Source organism: Protopterus annectens, chromosome 9.part0, assembly GCF_019279795.1.
Source record: "Protopterus annectens isolate FY-2018-M chromosome 9.part0, PAN1.0, whole genome shotgun sequence".
Taxonomy (NCBI): Eukaryota; Metazoa; Chordata; order Ceratodontiformes; family Protopteridae; genus Protopterus; species Protopterus annectens.
Window position 1 is genome coordinate 1086861807 of NC_056743.1, and position 18352 is coordinate 1086880158.

Here is an 18352-nt window from a genome sequence, read left to right on the forward strand (position 1 = left end):
AAACATCTTTTATGCCTACTTCAAATTTGACTCCGATATCTCACTGACTATAAACTTATGCTACTTCATATTTGCAAAGCTATTTAAATTCACTGCAAAAATATAACTTATTTCATCAAACTAATCACAATACAATAGCAATAAAACAGTTTTATTTGAATAATAAATATTATACATTTAAAAAAATCTTTAAACAATATGTCTAGCTATTTAAATACTAGGAATGGGATGACATTTTACAGCAACATGAATATTTCTGTTCGAACTATGCTCTCTACTGGCCAACAGCTGCAACTGTAACTTCATTTCTTCCTATAACAATAACAATATGTTGTGATTTACATCCCTACCACTGTGTGGCACATTTTGTAATACCTGAATTCTAAAGCCTTATCTTCCATTTTAACCAGTTCAGCAATAAACGCTGCTAACTTCAGCTGAAGCTCAGTGGCTTATTCCAACTATACCTTGTTTCCCCACTGCAAAGAAAGTACAACGTCTGCTTTATCACACAATACTATCTTTAATTTCATTTGCATCCAAAATCACTACAAAGTGCAATAATTCATCATTTATCTTTCACAACTCTGATAAAGATGTTACCAATAAACAGCACTGCTACTGCCAAAATGGACAGTAGTATTGCTTCCTTCCTCCAGAGTAACTGTGTCCATACCTCTGCTTCTTATGAGTTAATGTCACACCAGGAAAAACAGCTACAAGTTACTTAGTTATATTGCAAAGTATTCTGCCAATATCAAACCGATAGCTCCATCTAACTTAAAGTAACTTTCAGCAATTTTACTTTAGAAACTACAGTGCGAGTACTGAAGATTCCTTTCCATGGGATTCACTACACTCCTCATCTGAACAAGTTTGCCTTTGTTGTAGAGTGGTCTTCTATTTATAGGGTTGCTCTTCAATTCCTCTGAAATGGAGGAATTGAAGCATGATCAATCTTTTTAACTAATGTCATCAGCTGGCTGACCAAAAATCATGTCCTTTATTTCTAGGGTATCTAACAACTGACATAACATCAGAACACGTTTTCACTCCTCGGGTAAGTAAGTATTCCTTGTAATCAGCGTCATTAATGCATTTCAATGTGTGGACCTCAAGCTTAGCTCTGGCACTAAGTTTTTCTAGTTTAATTTTTTTTATCACTATCCAAGGATTTCTGAAACATCTTCTGTACTTGTACCAAAACAGGGTAGTGCAGGAGACTGAGTAATTGGATGCAGAGCACTTGCTTACATTAAATCATTAAAGGTGCTACACAAAGGAGGAGCTCTCCACTTGGCCTCCGGCATCCGCACTATCTCCACATAACATTTTGGCAGAAGAGAGATCACTAGACTGTCAATTAACATGATCTTGCATGACTAACGGTCTCTATAAATGTAATGTCCTCTGTGGGAGAACAAGATGACTGGGGAGAGGTGCCTTGTGGTCAGTCTTTGAAATGTGCAGACTCAATCCGATCCATGTAAAAATCCTCCTCTTCATTAGAAGACAGGAAAGGGGCTTCTCCTCCATTTTCTGGCCATCAGTGTGTACTGGCAAGGACTTGTACCTTTCAGTTTTAAATATAGATGTATGGTAATCTGGTGGTGACAAAAATGCAAGTCTCTGCTGCTGCCCGACTGTAAACAAGTGTTAATGGAAGGCTCTAGAGTAGGCAAGCACACTCGGTGTAGTGGCTTCAGGCTTATCTACTATTATGCACTCTGGATAAGCAATTTTATGTACTTCTAAAATTACTTGAGATTGCTCTGACTAGATATCAACACAGATGTTGATTTAATATTTAACATTTTTAGTACCAGAGTTGCCACTTTGGTATTTAGAAGAATTGCTGACAAGCTTATGAACCATCTTTTTAGAAGCACTTGCAAATGCTTGAAAAATTAGTACAGCTGTTAACTTGAGTTTTTCCTGAATCCAGCAATTTGGGGTACCTCTTACAGGAAATCAGGCAGCTCTTTTAACAAACGTTAAGTGTTCCCTCATTAGAATAAGGGATTCACCAAAGGAAAACATCTTCCTGAAGAGATAACTCATCTTATTCAGTGTTTACCCAAAGGGGAATACAACTCAAGGGACTATGTCAGGTCCTGCTCCTTCACTTCAATGATGTCTGAATTGAAGACTGATTCAGTGAGGGAGCTCTTTTTTTGTCTTAGCTAACAGCACAGTATCTGAAGTGCAAGGCTGCATAGTCAGGGTGCAGTGGATATTAGTCCTTCACTATACTACCACACACTCAAAGAAAAACAGTGCAACAGCAGATACCTTGGACAAACTTTCCTGGGATGGATGTCTAACCTGCAGAAAGGTACAGATGTTACAGCAGCCTAAAAGTATTTTTAAGTTTAGAAATGATCACTGTCTGCCCTAAGGTTCCTGACCAACAATGAAAGTAAAATCTTGCAGGGAAATACCTTCGCTTGGAGTCTACACCACATGTTGGCCAAATGAGGACAGCTGAGAACTGGCAGCCAACTGCAAAGTAGGAAAAATCTGTCAAGTCTTGCCAAGATGTAGAAAACCAGGAAACATTTAGATAGCACCTCCATAGAACTGGAACTCAAAAGCCCCTCTGCAGGACTAACACAGCTTCTAAGACCTTGCACACCCTGCCTTTTTCTATAACTTTCCTAGGTTTTTCCATTTTCCTGTGGTATACAGCCTTGTGTTTTTTAGGACCACCAGTAGTAGTAGTCCTCAAGGTCATCAATGAGACAAGCTTCTCTTGGTTTAGTGTTAGAAACATTTGGTGCTCTAGGAAAGCTTTTAGGGTTTTCATCTTACTTGTAACAATCTTATTTTTTCTGTAAATATGGACAGTCCTTTCAAACTGAAATAGGGTAGTATACATAGAACAGCCTAAATAGAACAAACAGCGAAAGTGGAAATCCTCTGGCAAGAACTGCTAAGCACAGACACACCTGTTGATAATCTTTCTGGGGTGATTATCAGCCTCAGAAAAAACTCCAAGGACACACTTAAAAGAAATACAGAAAACTGACACAATACAAAGAGCAAACATTTACCACAAAGAAGGAAAAAAAATTCCAAAACAGATACATTTCACCTTGTAATTCACCTGGATGAGATTCATGGATTGACTACAGAATATTATAATTAGGTAAGAAAGTACAGTTGTGTAACTTACCATAAATGTAGATGTTCAAGAGTATTTACTGTTGCAGTCCTAACTGATGGGATTTCCTGCCATGGAAGCCCTTGGCCAGCCCGACTAACAGAGAATTTTCTACTCCTCCTTCAGAAGCTGGTGGACGCCCTGACCAATGTCAAGATGACTGGCTATAAAGGAAATCAGCTGGTGCCATAATTTCAGTACTTTCTTGCCTTTAAAAGACAGGAGCCCCTAACCAGACCCTAATGTCAAGGACCTAATCTCAAAAACTCCACAGTAAGTACAGACAGGAAGGAAACATCTAGAACTAGAGAGGAGAATGACTTCTCCCAAACTCATGGGCGAGAAGGGAGGGAAAGAATAATGCAATAGTGAATACAATAGAACATCTACATTTTATTTATGGAAGGTGTGCACAACTGTACAATATTCTTCATGTTTCACTGCTGCAGTTCTAACTGGTGGGATGATTCTCAAAGCTGAAAGGAAGGTGGATGCAAAGTTTATGGACAGGAAAGGATGCCCTGCAAGATGGCAGTGGCAAACCCTGCTCTGGACTTAAAGGAGGTTGGAAGGTGAAAATGTTTAGTGAAGGTATGCACACAGGACCAAGTGGCGGCTTCCAAAATGTCTTCAGTGGCCAACCCTTTAAGAAAGGCTGTAGACGAAGAAAGGCTGTGGATGGAGTAGTAGCCCTAGTGGATTGAGACCTCAAAGAGTCTGGTGGCTTCTTCCCATGATGGTTGTAGCAAAACAAGACACAGTGTGATATCCATTTGAAAAATGATTGTTTACAAACTGGTCCCTCCTCAGAGCTGCAGGCAAAGGCCACAAACTTCCTGACTTCAAGACTTCCTGACAGTCTTTGTTCAGTCCAAGTAGTAACACAGTGGCCTGCACACATCCAAGGTATGGCGGTTTCTTTTCCCCTTGTTTTGAGGGTTAGGGAAGAATGTAGGCAAGTGGATGGTTTGGTTTAAATACATCTCTGCAACTACTTTAAGCATAAAGGAGGGGTTAGTCCTAAGAGAGATTCTGTCAGGTTGGAAGATGATGAAAGGCTCCACACACATAAGGGCCTGAATCTCTGAAACCTTTCTAGCTGAAGTAATGGCTAGCAGGAAGGTTGTCTCCCAGGTCAGGAATTTGATGCCTGCACAGACAGCTGATTCGAAAGGTGGGAGGGTGAGCTTCTCCAGAATTAAAGTGAAATCCATGACGGAAAAGGGATACACTGTTTTAACCTTAACTCCAGCAGGAATGTCTTGTCTTCACCCAACACAAAACGTGAAGAAAAAATGGCAAGAGGATTATGGGTATCAGGTGCCATGACATTCAAGTTGATATGTGCCAGAAGCAGTGCTCTGATGACAGGTCTGCACATTATCTGGCCAAGCGTACGGAAGAAGAGCATATGCCAAGTCTCAATTTTGGCCCATAAATCTTGTTTGACCCAGGGAAAGGCAACAGAAATAAATTTCCTGGACATGATTTCAATCACAGAATCGCTACTCGAGGAAGCAATGGCATAAGATAGCTGGTTTCCTCAAGCTCAAGAAATTCATGTGCGATAACAGCAGGAACTCCAAGGGGTACACCCATAGATGGTTACTGAGATTAATCTTCTCATCATTAGCAAATGTCAAGTTTGAACCCAATCCATTGAAAGCTGAATAAAGGCAAGTGATAGAGTAAGGGCAAAAGGTTGTGTCACAATCAGCCTTTGTGAAAAATACTTTGGTTAATGCCTGGTTTTCAGATAAACCTTTTCTCATCTGTTTGAAATGGTCCATGTTGAAGCAAGAGACCCTCCTGCTACTGTCTGAACTGGCTACTTTCCAACGGCACCATTTTTTGCCAGATGATGTAGCCTCTAGTTTTTCATACCTTCTCCTACTGGCTGGTGGGGTGAAGCACTAGCAGTTACAGTGGGTCTACAATTCCTGTACCTCCTTCCAGCCACTACATGTTGGTGTGGAATCTGGCTTATGACCTGACAACTGCAATTTACACCTAAAAGGTTTCAGCAACTTAAGCAACTGAGGAGGGCACTGTCCACTTATGTACATTAGGATATCTGAACTGCATGAGCAGCAGAAAAGGAGGGGACAACAAAAACTGGGCATGCCCTCACAGACCAATGCATAAGATCATGACATGCTAAAAAGCTTTTCACAACCCTGTTGATTTATGAACTACGCTTAGGCAAGTTAAATCAGATGTTTCAGCACTGCATAGGGCCTTTGAAATAAGTTTTCCTAAAATTATAATTTTTAAGCTCGTCACAAGAACTGATAAAAGAGAAACTATAAAACATTACAAACGAAAGCCTAAACAGTCATTTCCCACTAACCAGTAGTATTGCTTTTAGCATTTAACATCACATAGTACTAAAATGTTAGAAAAAGTGGGAATGTGCAGGATGTCTGCACTGTACTTTGGATCAGCTGTTGAAAGAAATGCAAACAGTGAAACAAAATCAAATGCCTCATTAAACTAAAAAAATAAGTTATGTACTTACCATAACGTTCCATCTGAGTAGTTCTACTTCATTTGTCTTCAACCTGTGGGTACCGGATCCGTATTGGATCAGAGCAAATTCACTAGCATCTGCACCGAGCTCCAAGCTCCTCCCTTTACCCATAATATACCTCCACTACCTTCCAACCTCCAAATTGAGTTTGCTGAACCTTATACTGATAGCCCGATCTAAAAAATACTTTATAACCTACAACTGCAGCCAACAGGCTGTTCATATGATAAGGTCAGGGGGAAGGATGGAGGGATGGTTGAAGACATATGAAGCAGAACTACTCAGATGGAACGTTATGGTGAGTACATAACTTCTTTATCTGAAGGAGTTTACTTCATTTGGTCTTCAACCTGTGGGACAGAGTCCCCCAAATACTAAACTCCTGGGTGGCCCTCATGGAAGGATATTCTGGAGCACAGTGGAACTAAAGGATGCTCTCCTTCTAGAAGTCAAATCCAATTTGTATTGAGAAATAAAAGTATGAGATGAGGACCAAGCTGCAGAACAAATATCATCCAATGAGATTCTAGACTAAAAGGCCGCAGAAGTACCCATGGACCTAGTGGAATGAGCTTTCACCTGACCCGGAGGAGACACACCTTTATCCTTACAGACCTGAAGGATGCACAGGGAAATACACCTAGCAATAGTGACCTCGGAGACAGGTTTACCCAAAAAGGGTTTAGAGAAGGACACAAATGATCGGATTTACGGAAGTCTTTGGTTCTGTGTAAATAAAATTGTAACCGTCTATGAACATCTAACAAGTGGAGTTTGTATTCCATTTTGTTAGCAAAGTTTGGGAAGAAAACAGGTAAATTAATGGTCTGATTGATGTTAACTAGTGATGCAACCTTAGGAAGAAAGGACGGACTGGTCCAAAGGGAAACCCTATCTTTATGGAAAATCATATATGGAACTTTGATGGACAACGTTTGCAGTTCTGAAACCCTTTTAGCAGAGGCGATAGCTACCAGGAATATTGTTTTCCAAGATAAGAACTGCAAGCTCTGGTTGCAGCAGGTTCAAAAGGCGGACCGACCAAAGCTTGAAGAACCACAGTAAGGTCCCATGGAGGAACAGGATCCTTGACCGAAGGGCGTAACAGGAAAGTACCTTTGATAAAGGCTTTACACAGTATGGAAGAGGCCAGGGAGGCAGAATTCTCACCCACATGAAAATGAGAGATGGCAGCCAATTGAACTTTGATAGTAGAAGAGCTTGCTCCTTGTTGAAAAATATTGTCTAGGAAATCAAGAATGGCAGAAACAGGAGCCATGAAAGGGTGTAAACTCCTTTGAGAAGCCCAAAAGGAAAAATGTTTCTGTTTGCTGTGGTAAATCTTCCTGGTTGAAGACTTATGAGCTGCCACTAAAATAGACCTAACTGAAGAAAATAATCCTGGAGTCCTAGCGATCATGGGAAATGGAGCAGCCAAGTCGTGAGCTTCAAACTGTCCAGGTTCAGATGAGGAACCCCCGATGGGTGTGAAATCAGATCCTGAATGGGATCCAAGATCCAAGGCGGAGCCAGAAGATGAGACCAAAAGAAGGGAAACCATACCTGCCGAGGCCAAAATGGGGCAATGAGAATCACCTTGCTCCTCAGTCGACAAGCTTTCTGTAGAAACCTCGGAATAAGAGGTACTGGAGGGTAAGCATACAGAAGACCGGGAGGCCAAGCATGGACTAGAGCATCTCTGGGGGACTCCCCCGGCAGGGGGTTCAGAGCGAAAAACTCGCTGCACTTCGCGTTGGAAGGAAATGCGAAGAGATCGCAGCAAGGCTGACCCCACTCCAGAAAAATCTGCTCCGCTATTGAATGATTCAGAGACCACTTGTAAGTCATCAGAATAGTCCGACTTAACCTGTCCGTTAGAATGTTGGACCATCCCGGAACGTGCATTGCTATGAGAAAGCGACCGGTGGAGATCACCCATTCCCACACTCTCATGGTCTTGTGACAAAGGGGGTAAGATATAGTCCCTCCCTGTTTGTTGAAGTACCAGACCACTGGCATGTTGTCTGATTGAATTGCAATGGTTCCCAGAGGAAGAAAGGCATGAAGGGCCTACAACGCCAAAAGGACCGCCCTCATCCCTAGAACATTTATGTGCAAGCTGGTCTTGGCAGGGGGACCACAGGGCTTGGACTATCCTGCCCAAACAAAGCCCTCCCCCCAAGTTGGGAAGCATCTGTTGTCACTGTGGCTTGGACAGGGGCTGAAACAAAAGGTTGTTCCTCCAAGACTTCCGGAGAGCACATCCACCACAGAAGGGCCGACCGACAGACTTGAATGATGTGTATTGGATACGATAATGGAAGTTCCAACAGGGACCATTGTACCGCTAGTGTCCACTGCAGTACTCTCATATGTAACCGGGTGCATTGAAGAAGTGTTATGGTAGTTGCCATTGAACCTAAGGCCCTCAGCACTGATTCTGCTGAGGGAAGATGAGAACGGTAGATCAGAGAGACATGCATCCTCAGGTTTTGTATTCTCTCCGTGGTCAGGAAGATTTTGCACTGTAAGGTGTCTATCCTTGCCCCAATGTAGTCTATCACCTGGACAGGATTCAGAAGTGATTTGAATGTGTTGACTGCAATCCCCAATTGCAGAGCAAGCTTTAAGAAATAATCCCTGGTTTGAGAAAGTAGATGCCTGGTGGGAGCAGTGAGGAGCCAAAAGTCCAGTTACGGATAGACCTGAATCCCCTGAAGCTTCAGGTGAGCCGGTACTACCGCCATCACTTTGGTGAACACCCTGGGGGCTGTGGTGAGATCAAGGGGTAGGGCTCAAAATTGGTAATGACGGACTCCTAGCCGGAAGCGGAGGAACCTCCTGGAGTTTTTGTGCATCTTTATGTGATAGTAGGTATGCTGGAGGTCTAACGAGCATATCCAGTCGCTCTCTTGCAAGTATGCCATGATGAACTGTAGTGTGACCATCCAGAATTTTTCTTTGGCAACTGACGGGTTCGGCTAGACAGGTCCAGAATGGGCCTTAATTCCCCTGTTTTCTTTGGCACCAAAAAGAACCTGGAGTAGAAGTTCGATCCAGACTGATCTGGGGGGACGGGTTCGATGGCTCGTTTTCCTAGCAGCTTGGAGATTTCCTGTGCTGCTGTCTCCCTTTGCATGGGTGGTACATCCGGGAGGTGTTTGGGAAGAACTACAAAAGGGATAGAGTATCCTCTGAATATGATCTGAAGCACCCAGCAGTATGCTGTTACAAACTCCCATGCCACCAAGTGCAATGACAATCATCCCCAGACTGCTTCCAGAGTAGAGCAGTCGGGCAATCCCTCAGGGTTGCTGACCGAGCCTGCCCGAGAAAGGTTCCCGGGACTCAAAATTCCTCATACCCCCTCTGCCTCTGGGCCAGTGTCTATCCTGTCCCCCTCTGCCTCTGGGGAAGAAGAGCCCCGAGTGTCCCGGGAATACTGTGACTTCCAGAACCACATCTTCTTTTGCTCTCTCTGTTTCCGGGAAAAGGATCTTTGAGGGTTCGAGAAGCAGATTCCGACGGCAGACAGCATCTTCCCGTCCTTCTCACTCTGGACTAAAGTCTCTTTGATGGTCTTGCCAAAAAGAGTAGAGCCATCATAAGGGGCATTGACAAAAGACGCCTTGAAAGGTTACGAAAACTGATATAGTCTGAGCCAGGCTTTGTGCCTCATGGACACGCCGGACCCAGCCGCCCTAGCCGTTCCTTCAATAGCATGTGAGAGGAGGTGCATGGATGTGTTGGAAACTGATTTCAAAGTGGCCATCCTCATGGAGAACGAGTCCCTGTCCTCCTCCGACATGGACTTAGGGGGAGACTCAGCCAGCTCCTCAACCAGGTCATGCTGGAGTTTCGTGACGTGGGCCAGGTAGTTCAGCACCCTGATGGAAAAGGTTACTGACGCATAAACCCACTTCCCTAAGCGGTCCATCATCCGTGACTCTCGGTCAGGGGGAATGAACCAAGAAACTCTCTTGGACTAGTTCCTTTTTTGTGGCTGCTGCTACCACCATAGTGTCTACGAGGGAGCCCTTGTTCCACGCTGGTCTATCTGATGGTGGACTCAAGATCTTATCAGGACATTTTGGGATTGGTTCCACGGTGTCCAGCTCCTTCCAGGCCCGTTAGGTGACCAGGTCTACCAGGGGATCTGTGAGAGGGGACACCCAGGAAGTAGATGGGCCCGTGCCGAAAGCCTCCAGGAACACGGACTCGTCAGAAGAAGGTTTGGGGGTGGACCAACCTCCCCACTGACGTAGGATTTCCATGATGTCTCCAAGGGAGACATCCTCGGGAGGTGACCTGGGGGAACCTTCCCCATCATCCAAATCCATGTCCTCGTTGAGGGACTCGGGGGAGTCCAAGTGCCACCTCTTACACGTATGCTTGTGAGGCACATCTCTAGTGGGGCTCTCTGGGGAGAACTCGCAAACCATCTGGGGCTCCTCGAGCACGGGCTGTCCCTCTGGTAAAATGATGGGATTCGTAGACAGAGCCGAAGGGGTCAGGGCAGAATCCGAGGAGATAGTCAAGGGTCTCGACCCAGTGGAGAGAACCCTTTCTACCATGCTGAACGCTGAGGATGAATGAACCTCCTGGGGTACCAATAAGGAAGCCAGTCTCCCCGGATCTTATGTGAGAATCGGAGCCTGGCCCGAAGTGGATGTAACTCCGAGGGAGGGAACTTGGCCCGACAACGTCGGAGCCGATGAAAAAAGATTGGCTCCCTTGGATCCGACACCCAAGCTCCAGCTCAGAGAGCCACTTGAATCCAAACTGGTCAGATCCGACACACTCCAGGCAGCTGTCGGTGTCGAGGAAGCAGGTACCATTGGCGCCGACCCCCTGACTAAAGCCATCCTCGGATCTGAGTACTCCGAACCCAGTGGATGGATCAGAGAAGGAGAAATCGGTGTGAAAACAGGAAGCGAGCTCCCCCTTCCAGAGGGAGAGGGGGCTGGCAAGACCCCCTTCTGGATACGAGTACGAATGAACCTACTCAACATTTTATCCATGTCAACTTCTGATAAGCTACGCTTGGATCTCGACGAGGCCATGGACTCCGACCTGGTGGATCGAAGAATCGAGGCCCTAGATGGAAAACGTGTCTCCTCCGGCTTCGGGGAAAATCTTGGAGATCGGAGTCGAGGGGGGGGGGGGTCACAGATCCTTGTCTGACTTTTGGCAGGAGAATTTAGGTCTGGAGACCTCTTACGTTTCTCTGGCTTATGTGATGTGAGCTCTCTCTCTTTCTCTCTGCCCCTTTTCAGCTCCACTTCCACAGGCTTAGAAACGGGAGGTTGAGTCCCAGCCTGGGAGGGAGGAGAAGCAAGGGCAAGAGAGGAAGCAGAGGTGGCCACAGCAGCCACTGTGACCGAAGCCGAGGACGAGGCAACCGCCTCAGAAGTGGGAAGAAGGTCTTTCAGGGCCAACTTAGCCTTCCTGTCTTTGATAGAGCATGGGTTAAAATCCGCGCAAATAGAACAATCCGTATTCAAATGAGCAACGCCCAAACGCATCACACAAAGAGTGTGGCCATCTGCAGGAGACAATTTATGGCCACACTCAGTGCATCTTTTGAAAACAGGCTTGTCAGCCATGTCTCTAAACAAGCAACTCACACTAGAGAAGGAAAAAGGATAGAAAAAGTTACCGGTTTTCCCACTCAGACCACTCACCACACACTCCAGTCACACAGAACACTGAGGGGGGAGGGGAAGCAATGCCCACTAACAAACTAACTCTAAAACTACAATAAAGGTTCTATTACACGACGCACCAGCGAGGGGGAGGAACTTACACTCAAAAAATGTTTTAGAAAAAAGCTGCTTAAAAAGCAGATAACCCACTCACTACTTGGAGCTCAGGAGATCACGAGGCTTCAGCAAGCTACTGCAAACGAGATCTGGGGGATGGAAGGTAGTGGAGGTGTATTATGGGTAAGGGGAGGAGCTCGGAGCAGATGCTAGTGAATTTGCTGGCTCGGATCCGGTACCCACAGGTTGATGACCAAATGAAGTAAACTACTTCAGATCCAGATGTTATGCAGATGAAAATCTAAACAAAAACAGGTGCCAAAATCCAAACTAAAACACTACCATATAAAAGTATCTGAAATGCATTCCATAACCATACCATCTACATAAAACTATACTTACTTTTACTCAGGCTACAGGCTAATTTCAGAGTAAAGCACAGAAGGAAGCTGGTTAGGTTTAAAACAAAGAAACAAAGGTGTTTTGGACTGCTTGGAATGGCAGCTGTTTTAAGAGTTCTCACATCTAACTCAACAGTACATTATTTTTTCAAATACCACAAAAAATCTAAACTTTACACAAAAGATAAAACAAAAGTCACACTTCTGGTGCTTTGCAGTAGTTTGGTTGAGGCCCCTTTTGCGCTCTAAACTGTTAACAGCAGCACCTACACAAATACAAATACTTCTGCAATGTTACAACACCGTTCAGTTTTCAAAGAGCTGCTGCTACCCCAGTGCACTAGAATTATTTCCTTTTTTTATGGCAGAAAAAAATTAAGAAACGGCGCACTAGTTCACTAACAGAAAACATAAATACACCATAACACAGAGATGACTGAATTATTTTTACTGTGCCAAACACAGGTTTTGCAATTACTTGAGCTTTTGGGCTGACAGAGCTCCTGTTAGAGCTGAATGTTCAATCAAATGCAAACCTAGGCTGGTCCAGTAAAAGGTATTACTTCACCTCTGTCTTCTGGTGCCTTTATGTTGCTTCTTTTTTTTTTTTTAATGATTAGACCTAAGTGCCCTCCCTCCTGCTCATTTGTCCACCCTTATGATGTCTGCATCAATTCCACCATAAAACATCACAACACTGTCACTTTTCTCAATGGAGACTGACTAGGAAATTGGATGCACCAAATGGGAGAGAGTCAGGGATGTGACTAAAACCCATCAATCTGATACAGTGTTGTACACCTTCCATCTCCCCTGCAGTCACTGGCACACTGTGTTATAGCCACTGCTGTGCAGGGCAAGTGTGAGATGAGTGTCCTTTTCTCCTACAGCTTTACTCTCTGCAATTCTATGTGTCACAGGGAAGCAATGTGAAACATGGCTCTTTCTCACCCTGCAAGGAGGAGCAAAAAGCTCATAGCTTCTTATTTTATTCTAGGCAGCCCACCAGTGCTTACTAATCAAGCCTGTGCTGTAAGCGGAATGGGTGGAAGCCCTACCTCCTAGCAGATCAGCAGTGCACCCAAATTCCTGGTCAGGTTTGGGTCACACAATCAGTCAGAAAACATGGTAAGGTCTAACCAGCTGATCATCCTCCTGATACAAAACCATTCACAGTGACACTGTCTGTATTTCAATTATAAAACAATAACATACCATTTTAATGGTCTATTCCCACATCAGACCTTTTACTACATTACACTGAGCAGTAACAATGAGAAGTCCTTTTTTTTAAGTTCTTAAGCTGCACAAGTGCACATTATTCTACTGGTAAGGGAAGACTGGTTGGTCATAACACAGTGTGTGAAGTCCCACTTCTTAGATGCATGTTAAAATTCAGCTGAGCAAAGTTTACAGAATGGGAGAAGTATGAGTGGCTTCTCATACAAAAGCAGAACCTATGAGATGCAATCTCCCTAATCATCTGATGCAATGGAATGTCAGTTACACATATCCCTACACACACACACACGTACTACAAACGAGGCAAAATTCAGACTTTTATCCTATGTGGGAGGAAAACATGCCACCCACTTAAAACTACAAAAATCAGACTGTACAGGAGGACACAAACAACAGAAGACATCCTATTACTAAACCATGGTTCTCTTTAGTTTCTGCAAACTTATAACTAAATCTTACAAAAAAGTTAATACCTTTAACCACATAAACACAACTGGTACCAGTGACAGACCATCAACATTTTTAAGAATTATCTCTATATCGACCACACTGCCCACCCCAGAAATGAAAAGAAAGCATGCATTTTTTTTTTTTTTTGCCACACTGGACTGGTGGATTACTGACCTGTGGTTGAGCTGGAGAAGGTGCATCAGGATGGTTTATTAGTATTTGTCCATGTTCTGGACGTGACTGTATCATGGTACTTGGGGATCCAACCATAATTCCACCATTCATGGTCACTGGAACCTGATGTGACAATGCAGCCTTTAACCGCTATATAAGAAAGCAAAAACATCACAGTTAAGAATGCATTTGATAAAGCAGAATACTGCAGAAAGCAACACATCCGTACTACACAATAGTCAAGTTATTTTGTTTTACTCACTTCATCTGCCTAATAAAAATTCTGCCTGCAGACTAGCATATAACTATGCTGTAATGGTGCCACATGTATGAGGTAAGAAACTGCTTTCCCTCAAGCTCAAACTACTTGTCTGAACTAATAAATCTGCATGTTCTAGTGAGTGTAGTAAATTTGCACATTAATGATGCTTTATTTGCCTTTACTCATGCTTGTGCTGCTCTTAACCATCAAATACAAAGGAAAAGCAAACCTTGTCACTACTTCCTTATGTACCTTATGCTTACAGGTAGCAGCTATATGGTAAATTTTGGTTGTTAATATTCAGCTGATCTGCTAAAATGATGACAACAAAGAAAAGTTCATCTACTGTTTTGGGTAAATATTTTTGGATCTGCATTTACAATAAGAAAGACCAGACTTCTTTTGTCAGTCTACTTATTGCACTCAGTCATAAAACAAGATAAAATACAACACTCCATCTTTCCTTCATTGCCTATCTTAACCTTTTAAAGCTAAGCAAACACATTCAGTCTAAGAGTAATCCATCTATAACTGGCATAGAAATGACTCAAAACAGTCTCCTACTTTCATTAAATGAACACAGCAGCACTGATCCGAGGGTGTGAGTAATAGGTCTTTTTTCCCCCCTTTTTGATGCCTAAACCAAGAACTACTTCAAAACACAAGGTAGAACAATCTTTAAAGGTGATTTTTTTAAGAGTGATCCCCCCCCCCCCCCCCCCCCAGCAAACTGCTTCCCACAGTTAAGCAATTATGACTAGATAAATGGAGTGGAATGGATAAGTGCAAAGGAAAAGAAAGACTTGTTAAAGCTGAAAATGGGAACCTTATCTTTGTAGTATTAAAAGTCTTGCACTTGAAACATTCCTACTTAGCAGAACAAGGCAGACAAAATATAGTCATGTAAGCTGCACTTGACCCACAACAGAGGTTTTTCAAAATTATCAGTGCTGCAGGACAGTTTCTTATTCTGGGAGAAAAGCAAAAACCTGTGTCAAAACAGACCATCTCCAGATGGTTGTCCTAAGCTATTTCATTTTGTTATTCCCACCATGGTAAACCAATTCCAGACATTATAAAAGTTCATTCTTATCTTCGTTGATGGCATATTGAAAAGGGTTAAACTCTAGAAACATTCTAGAGACAGATATATGGTTCTTTGTGCATACCATTACAAGGCATTACTAAACTGGACTCCTCTTCTACATCCAGGAAAGGCTTGGCTGGGACCATTCTCCAGGGGCTCCTTGATCTAAATCCTTCATCCTACCAGGCTGGATAAGCTTTGGTATTCAGCCATATAGCATAAGGGCTACTGCAGCTGTGGAAATGATGATGAACATAGTACAGATGCACTTACCCATAACAGTAGAAGTTGCACTTACCCATAATAGTAGAAGTTCAAATTCCTCACTATTACAGTCAGGGCTGGTGTTACAGTTTTAGGGGCCCCTCAGTCTAAGTGTCACCCTGTCATTGCCACCCCTACTAAGCAACCTTTTTGTTCATGCTGCAAACCTTTAGTAGTAGCACTCACAGATTGATCTGTAGCTACAATGCTCTTACATTACAACAGGCCTGCATACCATACTGTGTTGGCCCATTTCACAGAGGGACATTTACAGTTACTGACATTTAGTTGCAACAGTGATACATTACAACAATTCTATGTACTGGTCTGGGCTTAAGTGAAATGGTGCCCTGCAGGCCTTCTGTTTCAACCACCCACACACACCCTCCAGTTCTTCCCTATGTTTCCCTGGTCTTGAGATCCCCATACTATGTAATTCCCTTTTTTACTTTTCTCACATTTTGCCTTACTTTTCAGCTTTTTTCAAGAAGCCATAATAAAAAGTTGTGTCTTACCATAACTTGGCATCTGTGTTGTCTTCCTTCATTCAGCCTCACAATGGGGTCTCAAATCCGACTTGGCTACATTTCACAGACTTGAATGTACTCTCAAGTTCCTTCCTCATACCCACAATGCCCTTCATCTACCCACCTACCTCAGATCAAGTTTGCCAAATCCAGACATGCCACATTCAGACATCAAAGACCAGCAGAAGAGGCTCAGACATAGGACATAACCATCCTGAGATTATCCAGGTTCCTCAAGAAGAAAGGCAGGGGGATGAATGAAGGAAGACAACACATATTCCAAGTTATGGTAAGACATAACTTTTTAATCTGATATTGCCTACTTCATTCCTCCTCACGACAGGATCAGAGTCCCCAGATACGTGAACCCTGGGTGGCCCTCATTGAAGGATATGCTAGACACCATCGAACCAAAGGAGGCCCTGCTCCTGGAAATAACATCCAATTTATAATGTGACACAAAAGTGTGATTATTATACCATGAAGCTGATGCACAAATGTCACCAACAGAGGTTCTAACATACAAAACTGAGGAAGTAACCATAGCTCTAGTAGAATGTGCCTTAGGAGGTTTAATTAAATCCAATCTTTTGGATGAATAAATGAAAGAAATGCAGTTTGAAATCGCCAAGGTAATTTTCGATATCACTTGTCCAAGCCTATTAGAAGAAAAGGCTGATCATATTTTCTGTACTGTTTGGTCCTGTGCAGATAAAAATGGAGTTGTCTATGAATGTCTAGAAGGTGAAGGACATACTCCTCTCTGTTACAGAAACTGGGAAAGAACACTAGCAGTTGTATGAACTGACTGATATTGTTATCTGTAGCTACTTTAGGCATAAAGGATGGATTAGTGTGTTAGGGCACACTATCTTTATGGAAAAGAATGTAAGGAGGTTTAGAGGATAAAGCTTGAAGCTCAGAAATCTCATAGCAGAAATCATGGCCACTAACAGAGATGTTTTCCAGAACAGAAATTTTATGTCACAACTAGCTGCTGGTTCAAAGGGACCCTGTGTCAACACCTGCACCACAACAGCAAGGTCCCATGGGGGAGAAGGATCCCTAACTGGGGGCCTTAATAAGAAAGAAAAGTTGTGTAAAATCTTACCATAACCATAGATGTCCTTCTCTTCCATGCTGCAGTATTCTGCATATGGGTTTACCCTTCAGTCTCGCGTACGTACGGCCAGTATCCAAAAGCCTTTAGTCCCTTTGTGTTGCGTGAGATGTCTGACGTAGGTAAGATTTTGTTGGCCGTCAAGGTGAAGTCGGCACGCACCAGCCCTCAGAACAGAAGCCCCAATCAGAGCCAGTCCTATAATGGCAATGCTATATCACTGCCATCCAGGAAGGGAAGTCATAGCTGACAGGAGGGGAAGGAGGGGGGGAAGGAATACTGCAACATGGAAGAGAAGGACATCTATGGTTATGGTAAGATTTTACACAACTTTTCTATGTCCTTCTATTCTCATGTTGCAGTACTCTGCATATGAGTGAGTGCCAAAGCTCACTGAGATTCGGGTGGTGGTCTAGAGGCAGACTCCAGTAATCCAAGTGTTTGGTGAAGGTGTGGACCAAAGACCAAGTAGCAGCTTCCAGGATTCTAGAGGTATCCAAGCCCTTGAAAAAGGCCCCTGAAGAGGCCATTGCTCTTGCGGAATGAGCCTTAATTGTACCCTGCAGAGACTTACCATGGAATTGGTAACAGAAGGTGATGGCCTTGGAGATCCAAGTAGAAACAGTCTGCTTGGTCGCTGCCTTCCCCAGAGATCTGGGGTTAAAGGATACAAAAAGTTGGTCAGCCTGTCTGATAAGCTTGGTGTTGTGCAGGTAAAATCTGATTTGCCTGTGTACATCCAGGGAATATAGCACTCTCTCACTGCCTCCTTGTGGGTTTGGGAAAAGGACAGGTAGATGTATGGCCTGATTGAGGGACAGGTCATTAACTGCCTTGGGCATGAAGGACAGGTTAGTCCTGAGAATACCCTGTCCTTGTGAAAAATGAGGAATAGCCATAAGGGCTTGGAGTTCAGACACTCTTCTGGCTGACGTTAGGGGCACTAACAAAACAGTTTGCCAGGTTAAATGCGTTAATGAAGCTTTATCAGCTGGCTCAAAGGGTGGTAGCATAAGCTTCTCAAGCACATAGTTGAGGTCCCAAGGCAGGGAAGAATGTTTCCTGGGGGGACTAAGGTGCAGTACCCCCTTGAGGAAGAGTTTGGAAGGAAGTCTGGATGCTAATGGGGGAGCCAGAAGCAGGCATGCAGAAATAGCAGACAGATGGGCTTTGATGGAAGAATAAGCCAATCCAGTCTGTAACAGCTCACACAAATAGGACAGCACAAGAGGGGGTCCGCTGAGAAGCGGGTCCAGCTGTCTTTTATGACACCACATAGTGAATCGTTTCCACTTTGAGAGAGATGATTTTCTTGTATTTGGTTTCCTGGCCTCCTGCAAGACATTGAGCACTTCCTCAATGTAAAGGTG

General features: G+C 43.6%; 1 protein-coding gene across 4 annotated transcripts in view; it reads right to left on the reverse strand.

The window, feature by feature from the left end:
• The window catches only part of LOC122811822 (cyclic AMP-dependent transcription factor ATF-7-like), a 2228331-nt gene that overhangs the window by 219509 nt on the left and 1990470 nt on the right, over positions 1-18352 (reverse strand). For all 4 annotated transcript variants that reach the window (XM_044083930.1, XM_044083931.1, XM_044083929.1 and 1 more), the window contains one exon: positions 13723-13872. In XM_044083930.1, the coding sequence (XP_043939865.1) occupies positions 13723-13872 (150 nt within the window). The remainder of the gene's footprint in view (positions 1-13722; positions 13873-18352) is intronic.